General features: G+C 39.6%; 1 protein-coding gene across 1 annotated transcript in view; it reads left to right on the forward strand.

Moving 5' to 3' along the window:
* LOC127438903 (inaD-like protein) overlaps window positions 1-10,191 on the forward strand; it is a 163,299-nt gene that overhangs the window by 145,318 nt on the left and 7,790 nt on the right. The window contains 2 exon segments of the mRNA XM_051694807.1: window positions 2,535-2,638; window positions 3,481-3,604. Coding sequence (XP_051550767.1) covers window positions 2,535-2,638; window positions 3,481-3,604 — 228 coding nt within the window.

Genomic DNA, 10,191 nt, shown 5'->3' on the forward strand with positions numbered 1-10,191 from the left:
GTGCTGTGTATGTGTGCACATGTGTGTTTGTTTGGAGTCATGGTAGTGTGAGGGGAAAGTGTTTGTGTGAGTGGTTGGTGCTGTGTCACTGGGCTGTTATCAGCCGTGGGCAGCTGTGCGGCGGTTGTGCGCTGGATGTCTGATAATCCCAGTCCTTTATGCAAATGCGGTGTTATCTGCTAGGCTCCAGGAGGAATGCACAGGGCTTTTAAACAGGGGAGCCCAGCCTGCAAAACCCTGATTACAGCCGCTCAGAGAGCAATTATTGTTTAGTGCTCTCTCTTTCTCTCTCACTCTCTCTTATTCATTCTTTCTCACCTACTCTCTCATTCATTCCCTCTCTTCTCCTGTGCAAGCGTGTATTCTCTCTCTCTTTTTTCTGTCTGTCTCTGTCTCTCTCTCTCTCTCTCTCTCTCTCTCTCTCTCTCTCTCTCTCTCTCTTTAGGGTGGACTCGTTTGATTTGGGTTAGTATGTAACCACCTAGCAGCAACCACCCAGAACACCCTAGCAATGGCTTAGCAACCGCATAGCAACAAGCTAAAAAAAATCAGAAACCTGTAGCAATCACATAGTGACGCCCCAGCAACCGCATAGCAACAAGCTAAAAAACATTCAGAACCCTTTAGCAATCGCATATAGCAACAACCTGGCAACCGCACAGCAACAAGCTAAAAATCAGTCAGAACCTTTAACCCTATAATGCTGTATGTATCAAATATGAAACACAACATTTGATGGCTCCTTATTCACTCTCTGTTCAAGCTGAAAAGCCAAAAAACATATTGTACGTAAGTTTCACATGTTTATGGCACCATCAAGGGGTTATTTGTGAAAAAAATTGCTTTCAATGTTTATATCAATCTATTCAAAATGACAGCAGACTTCTGCAAAAATCACTCTTATGTTGGGATAAATGACAGCTTATTTTAATAAAGTAAAAGTGACAGTAATGATTATATTGTTACTTATATGCTGAATTTAAGGAGCTTATTCTTGGTTAAAATTTTGTATATTATTTTATTGAAAAAACATGTTGAAGTTACATGTATCAAATTTGATGCAATAGGCTTTTGAGGTATATCTCTCAATCACCATTCCATTCCATTCATGACTATAAAAAATAATAATAATAAAACAATCAGAACTTTTAAAATTCTGACATATACTTATAAGATATGTTTAAATTGTGAACTAATGTTTCGGTTTATTTTCATATATGCAGCCTGCTCTGTCATTATAAATATCTCATTATCTTGCATTACAAGCTATGATGATGTCATCTTACCATAAGTTCCTGAGACCCAGAGAATTTTTGTTTTTTACAATTTTCCTTTTTTAAATGTCAATATAGGGTTTGGTGCATAAAATACATTGTTTATTAAAAATTAAAAATTGTTTATTGAAAAAATTATATTTTTTTCATTTTGTATTTGATGTGCTGAATTGAACTGTAATACATTTACAAGTTGTAAGTTGTTATGGCCAAACTGTCAAATATTTGGTATCTCTGAAAAGCTCAGGGAGTCCTCTGATAATACCCCAGGATTTACCACTGTAGCATGTATGGGCTAAGAAAAAAAACAAAAAAAACAACAAAAAACAAATGTCCTACACAAAAATGAATTGCTGGGCCTTTAAAACCTAATAATGTATCAAATATTATTTTCTTTTTATATTTTGTCAAATGTACTAAAACAGTTTAATGTCAAAAAATGTTCATTTTAGGATAATTCTTAGGATAATGTCAGGCTTTACAGTGTTAAGCAACCGCATAGCAAGGACCTTTCTCTCTTTCTTTTCTCTTTCTTTCATTTCTTTCTTTTCTCTCTCTTTATCTCTCTCTCTCTCTCTCTCTCTCTCTCTCTCTGATAACTGAGTGTGATGACTTGGGAGTGTTTCACTGTGTTTTTGACTCTTTCATAAATTAGCTTTTATTTGTTGTTGTGTTTTTTTTTTTTTTTTACTTTTAATTGCCTTTATACTAATTAAATATGCAAATGAATATGCCACTGCCCTCATAGCAAGCGCAGAGTTTAATAGATAGAGAACATTTCAATAGAACGTGCAGGAATTTCTGATTCCACTGAAGGACAGACAGAGGTTTGATGAGCATTGACTTTGTGTGAATAGATGCGTTTGAACGTGAGCCGTCTGTCGAGCGTTCATGCGCAGGAATTCACCAAGGAGAACATTAAACAATTACTGGGATGCATTTCAGTGCCAAACACGCGCACACACACACACACACACACACACACATATATATAACATAGAGAGCAGAGTCCAATTATCTACAGGCAGACAGTCATCTGTGGAAACGCACATAAACAGACATGTTTGAATGTAAGAAAATGTCAAATTTATTAAATTTGTGGAGGAATGTTTTTGGACGTGTATATAATGCCTGTACAATTGTATGTACAGTAAGCCTTTGTTGTACAATTCTTTGTTTTTGTGTTTGTAAATGGCATAGTTAACAAGTGAGCTGTCATTTCATCTCATGTGCTCATCTCTGTATGTCCATGTTTGGCAGGTGATCGCCGACACCAACATCAGTGCCATAGCCAGTCAAGTGGAGAGTCTGTCCAGTAGCTCCGCCCCCAGCACAAGCCCAGAGGTCCAGCCAGTTGAACCAGAGTGAGTTCTGTTTATGGAGCACAACAGTCTGGCCCCAGAAGTAAAAATCGTGTTCATTTTTTCCATATTGGAACTGATTTTTAATTATAACTTATAAACCATTAAATACAGACCTACCGTGAGCTTCATGAATGATAATCAATGGTATATACTTCTGTTGAAGCCATCAATCTGCGCTATTTCCATTTCCTTTTTTTTTAAATTGTTTAGGGGAATTTGTCACACTACCCATGATCCTGCAGAGAAATATCCACCAATCAGAGCATCACAGGGGGAAAAGCACAGTAAAAGAGCTCTGCTGCGACCTCCAGTTTCCACAATGAATGAAGCAATCGAGTCTCTCTGTCTTCTCAAACTAATTATATATTTGTTAATATAAAAAAAACATATTTTTTATTTACCAACAGTCAACAACTTTAGATCAGTTGTGATATATAACACCATTCGCAATGCTTCATGGGACTGTAGTTCATTCCCTCATTAAAAAAGACATTAAGTACACAGTCTTGCACATTGTTTTTTTTTTTTTTTTTTTTTCTGATTTTCAAATACTTTTATGCTTCAAATCAAAATTTGTAATGTTGTGATTCACCTCGGAGGAGCTAATTTGTTGGGTTCATGGCTTTGAACGCTTTTTTGAAGGATTTAAAGAAATCTCTATGGGAACAATCAATGGGGAAAATACTTAAGGAAACAAGGCACGGTTGCGCTCTATTGTTTATTGTTGGAACTTAACCATTGCCTAACAATGATGTCAGTCAATTATGTAAAATGTTGTTTTTATAGTATGAATTTTTGTCATCACTCATATTTATATTATACATGCTTTGTATTACCTAAAGGGCCCCAAAGCCAAAAAACATTACTCTGGAGAAGGGCTCGGAGGGACTGGGCTTCAGTATCGTAGGCGGATTTGGTAGTCCACATGGAGATCTTCCCATCTATGTAAAAACAGTCTTCGGCAAGGTAATTCATTAGCTTTGACTGAACTGCTCTTTTTTTCTTTTCTTTTCTTTTCTTTTTTTTTTTTTTTTGTGCTTTGGCCACTAGGGGACGCACAGTGCACTTTTTCACAAGAATAGATTAATTGATAAGATTATTGTCCAACACTTCATATTCTCTTAGAAGCAATATGTGTTGTGTTTATCTGATTCGCTTCTTCTGATACTCCTGATATGTTTATAACTTAGATAAGTGTTTAGATATAATAAGAGATTAGAAAGACTGTCTCAAAACCGAATACTTTTTTCCCTTTTTGTTTATTTTATATCTCAAATTTAGAAATAATAAATAGTGAATAACAAAATTATTAAATAATAAAATGTATGTATATATATTTATACTGTGTGTGTGTGTATATGTATATATATGTGTGTATATATATATATATATATATATATATATATATATATATAATATTATTATTATTATTTATTTTTTTACACTGATCAGCCACAACATTAAAACCACCTTCCTAATATCGTGAAGGTTCCCCTCGTGCTGCCAAAACAGCTCTGACCCGTCGAGGCATGGACTCTACAAGACCTCTGAAGGTGTCCTGTGGTATCTGGCACCAAGAGGTTAGCCATAGATCTTTTAAGTCCTGTAAGTTGCGAGGTGGGGCCTCCATGGATCGGACTTGTTGGTCCAGCACATCCCATAGATGCTCAATCAGAATGAGATCTAGGGAATTTGGAGGCCAAGTCAATACCTTGAACTCTTTGTCATGTTCCTCAGACCATTACTGACATTTTTTTGCAGTGTGTCAGGGCGCATTATCCTGCTGAAAGAGGCCACTGCCATCAGGGAATACCATTGCCATGAAGGGGTGTACGTGGTCTGCAACAATCTTTAAGTAGGTGGTACGTGTCAAAGTAACATCCACATGAATGCCAGGACCAGAATATTGCCCAGAACATCACACTGCCTCCGACGGCCTTCTTCCCATAGTGCATCCTGCTGCCATCTCTTCCCCAGGTAAACGACGCCCCCGGCCATCCACATGATCTATAAGAAAACGTGATTCATCAGACCAGGCCACCTTCTTCCATTCCTCCGTGGTCCAGTTCTGACGCTCATGTGCCCATTGTAGGAGCTTTCGGCGGTGGACAGGGGTCAGCATGGGCACTCTGATTGGTCTGCAGCTACGCAGCCCCATACGCAGCAAGCTGCGATGCACTGTGTGTTCTGACACCTTTCTATCATGGCCAGCATTAAGTTTTCAAGCAATTTGTGCTACAGTAGCTCTTCTGTGGGATCGGACCAGACGGGCTATCCTTCGCTCCCCATGCGTATCAATGAGCCTTGGGTGCCCATGACCCTGTCGCCAGTTCACCGGTTGTCCTTCCTTGGACCGCTTTTGGTAGGAACTAAATACTGCATACTGGAAACACCCCACAAGACCTGCCATTTTGGAGATGCTCTGACCCAGTCATCTAGCCATCTCAATTTGGTCCTTGTCAAAATCCCTCAGATCCTTACGCTTGCCCATTTTTCCTGCTTCCAACACATGAAATTCAAGAAATGACTGTTCACTTGCTGCCTAATATATCCCACCACTTGACAGGTGCTATTGTAATGAGATACTCAATGTTGTTCACTTCTCCTGTCAGTGGTTTTAATGTTGTGGCTGATCAGTGTATATATATGTATGTATATATATATATATAAATTTACATACACCTCAGCCAAATACATTTAAACTCAGTTTTTCACAATTCCTGACATTTAATGGTAGAAAACATTCCCTGTCTTAGGTCAGTTAGGATCACTATTTTAAGAATGTGAAATGTCAGGATAATAGTAGAGAGAATTATTTATTTCAGCTTTTATTTTTTTTATCACATTCCCAGTGGGTCAGAAGTTTACATACACTTTGTTAGTATTTGGTAGCATTGCCTTTAAATTGTTTAACTTGGGTCAAACGTTTTGGGTAGCCTTCCACATGCTTCTCACAATAAGTTGCTGGAATGTTGGCCCATTCCTCCAGACAGAACTGGTGTAACTGAGTCAGGTTTGTAGGCCTCCTTGCTCGCACACGCTTTTTCAGTTCTGCCCACAAATTTTCTATCGGATTGAGGTCAGAACTTTGTGATGGCCACTCTAATACCTTGACTTTGCTGTCCTTAAGCCATTTTGCCACAACTTTAGAGGTACACTTGGGGTCATTGTCTATTTGGAAGACCCATTTGCAACCAATCTTTAACTTCTTGGTTGATGTCTTGATGTCGCTTCAATATATCCACATAATTTTCCTTCCTCATGATGCCATCTATTTTGTGAAGTGCACTGGTCCCTCCTGCAGCAAAGCACCCCCACAACATGATGCTGCCACCCCCATGCTTCACGGTTGGGTTGGTGTTCTTTGGCTTGCAAGCCTCACCCTATTTCCTCAAAACATAACAGTGGTCATTATGGCCAAACAGTTCAATTTTTTATTCATTAGACCAGAGGACATTTCTCCAAAAAGTAAGATCTTTGTCCCCATGTGTACTTGCAAACTGTAATCTGGCTTTTGTATGGCGGTTTTGGACCTGTAGCTTCTTCCTTGCTGAGCAGCCTTTCAGGTTATGTCGATATAGGACTCGTTTTACTGTGGATATAGATACTTGTCTACCTGTTTCCTCCAGCATCTTCACAAGGTCCTTTGCTGTTGTTCTGGGATTGATTTGCACTTTTCGCACCAAACTACGTTCATCTCTATGAGACAGAATATGTCTCCTTCCTCATTGGTATGATGGCTGCGTGGTCCCGTGGTGTTTATACTTGCGTACTATTGTTTGTACAGATAAATGTGGTACCTTCAGGTGTTTGTAAATTGCTCCCAAGGATGAACCAGACTTGTGGAGGTCCACAATTTTTTTCTGAGGTCTTGGCTGATTTCTTTTGATTTTCCCATGATGTCAAGCAAAGAGTTTGAAGGTAGGCCTTAAAATACATCCACAGGTACACCTCCAATTCAGTACACCTCCTATTAGGCGCTAATTGTCTAATTGTCTAAGGGCTTGACATCAGTTTCTGGACTTTTCCAAGCTGCTGAAAGGCACAGTTAACTTAGTGTGTGTAAACTTCTGACCCACTGGGATTGTGATATAGTCAATTAAAAGTGAAACAATCTGTCAATAAACAATTGTTGGAAAAATTACTCATATTATGCACAAAGTAGATGTCCTAAACGACTTGCCAAAACTATAGTTTGCTAATATGAAATATGTGGAGTGGTTAAAAAATGAGTTTTAATGACTTCAACCTAAGTGTGTGTAAACTTCTGACTTCAACAGTATTATTCCAAACTTTTGGCTGCCATCAGTGTGTGTATATATACACTATATTGCCAAAGGTATTCGCTCATCTGCCTTTAGATGCATATGAACTTAAGTGACATCCCATTCTTAATCCATAAGGTTTAATATGACGTCAGCCCACCCTTTGCAGCTATAACAGCTTCAACTCTTCTGGGAAGGATTTCCACAAGGTTTAGGAGTGTGTTTATGGGAATTTTTGACCATTCTTCCAGAAGCGCATTTGTGAGGTCAGACACTGATGTTGGACGAGAAGGCCTGGCTCGCAGTCTTCGCTCTAATTCATCCCAAAGGTGCTCTATCGGGTTGATGTCAGGACTCTGTGCAGGCCAGTCAAGTTCTTCCACACCAAACTCGCTCATCCATGTCTTTATGGACCTTGCTTTGTGCACTGGTGCGCAGTCATGTTGGAACAGGAAGAGGCCATCCCCAAACTGTTCCCACAAAGTTTGGAGCATGGAATTGTCCAAAATCTCTTGGTATGCTGAAGCATTCAGAGTTCCTTTCAATGGAACTAAGGGGCCAAGCCCAGCTCTTGAAAAACAATCCCACATCATAAAACCCCCTCCACCAAACTTCACAGTTGGCACAATGCAGTCAGACAAGTACCGTTCTCCTGGCAACCGCCAAACCCAAACTCGTCCATCTGATTGCCATATGGAGACGCGTGATTCGTCACTCCAGAGAACGCGTCTCCACTGCTCTAGAGTCCAGTGGCGGCGTGCTTTACACCACTGCATCCGACGCTTTGCATTGCACTTGGTGATGTATGGCTTGGATGCAGCTGCTCGGCCATGGAAACCCATTCCATGAAGCTCTCTACGCACTGTTCTTGAGCTAATCTGAAGGCCACATGAACTTTGGAGGTCTGTAGCGATTGACTCTGCAGACAGTTGGCGACCTCTGCACACTATGCGCCTCAGCATCCGCTGACCCCACTCTCTCATTTTACGTGGCCTACCACTTCGTGGCTGAGTTGCTGTCATTCCCAATCGCTTCCACTTTGTTATAATACCACTGACAGTTGACTGTGGAATATTTAGTAGCGAGGAAATTTCACGACTGCACTTGTTGCACAGGTGGCATCCTATCACAGTACCACGTTGGAATTCACTGAGCTCCTGAGAGCGGCCCATTCTTTCACAAATGTTTGTAGAAGCAGTCTGCATGCCTAGGTGCTTCGTTTTATACACCTGTGGCCATGGAAGTGATTGGAACACCTGAATTCAATTATTTGGATGGGTGAGCGAATACTTTTGGCAATATAGTGTATGTGTGTGTGTGTGTGTATATATATATATATATATATATATATATATTACACTACCGGTCAAAAGTTTTGAAACACTTGACTGTAATATTTCTCATGATCTTAAAAATCTTTTGATCTGAAGGCGTATGCTTAAATGTTTGAAATTGGTTTTGTAGACCAAAATATAATTGTGCCACCATATTAATTTATTTCATTATAAAACTAAAATTTAATTAAAAAAAGAAAAGTTTTTGAAATTGATGACTTGGACCAAATAATAAAGAACAGCAGCCAATAAGTGCCCAACATACAGGTGCATCTCAATAAATTAGAATGTCGTGGAAAAGTTCATTTATTTCAGTAATTCAACTCAAATTGTGAAACTCGTGTATTAAATAAATTCAGTGCACACAGACTGAAGTAGTTTAAGTCTTTGGTTCTTTTAATTGTGATGATTTTGGCTCACATTTAACAAAAACCCACCAATTCACTATCTCAAAAAATTAGAATACATCATAAGACCAATAAAAAAAAACATTTTTAGTGAATTGTTGGCCTTCTGGAAAGTATGTTCATTTACTGTATATGTACTCAATACTTGGTAGGGGCTCCTTTTGCTTTAATTACTGCCTCAATTCGGCGTGGCATGGAGGTGATCAGTTTGTGGCACTGCTGAGGTGGTATGGAAGCCCAGGTTTCTTTGACAGTGGCCTTCAGCTCATCTGCATTTTTTGGTCTCTCGTTTCTCATTTTCCTCTTGACAATACCCCATAGATTCTCTATGAGGTTCAGGTCTGGTGAGTTTGCTGGCCAGTCAAGCACACCAACACCATGGTCATTTAACCAACTTTTGGTGCTTTTGGCAGTGTGGGCAGGTGCCAAATCCTGCTGGAAAATGAAATCAGCATCTTTAAAAAGCTGGTCAGCAGAAGGAAGCATGAAGTGCTCCAAAATTTCTTGGTAAACGGGTGCAGTGACTTTGGTTTTCAAAAAACACAATGGACCAACACCAGCAGATGACATTGCACCCCAAATCACAGACTGTGGAAACTTAACACTGGACTTCAAGCAACTTGGGCTATGAGCTTCTCCACCCTTCCTCCAGACTCTAGGACCTTGGTTTCCAAATGAAATACAAAACTTGCTCTCATCTGAAAAGAGGACTTTGGACCACTGGGCAACAGTCCAGTTCTTCTTCTCCTTAGCCCAGGTAAGACGCCTCTGACGTTGTCTGTGGTTCAGGAGTGGCTTAACAAGAGGAATACGACAACTGTAGCCAAATTCCTTGACACGTCTGTGTGTGGTGGCTCTTGATGCCTTGACCCCAGCCTCAGTCCATTACTTGTGAAGTTCACCCAAATTCTTGAATCGATTTTGCTTGACAATCATAAGGCTGCGGTTCTCTCTGTTGGTTGAGCATCTTTTTCTTTCACACTTTTTCCTTCCACTCAACTTTCTGTTAACATGCTTGGATACAGCACTCTGTGAAGAGCCAGCTTCTTTGGCAATGAATGTTTGTGGCTTACCCTCCTTGTGAAGGGTGTCAATGATTGTCTTCTGGACAACTGTCAGATCAGCAGTCTTCCCCATGATTGTGTAGCCTAGTGAACCAAACTGAGGGACCATTTTGAAGGCTCAGGAAACCTTTGCAGGTGTTTTGAGTTGATTAGCTGATTGGCATGTCACCATATTCTAATTTTTTGAGATAGTGAATTGGTGGGTTTTTGTTAAATGTGAGCCAAAATCATCACAATTAAAAGAACCAAAGACTTAAACTACTTCAGTCTGTGTGCACTGAATTTATTTAATACACGAGTTTCACAATTTGAGTTGAATTACTGAAATAAATGAACTTTTCCACGACATTCTAATTTATTGAGATGCACCTGTAGATGGGAACTCCTTCAATACTGTTTAAAAAGCATCCCAGGGTGATACCTCAAGAAGTTGGTTGAGAAAATGTCAAGAGTTCATGTCTGCAAATTCTAGGCAAAGGGTGA

Source organism: Myxocyprinus asiaticus, chromosome 50, assembly GCF_019703515.2.
Source record: "Myxocyprinus asiaticus isolate MX2 ecotype Aquarium Trade chromosome 50, UBuf_Myxa_2, whole genome shotgun sequence".
NCBI classification, from domain to species: Eukaryota; Metazoa; Chordata; class Actinopteri; order Cypriniformes; family Catostomidae; genus Myxocyprinus; species Myxocyprinus asiaticus.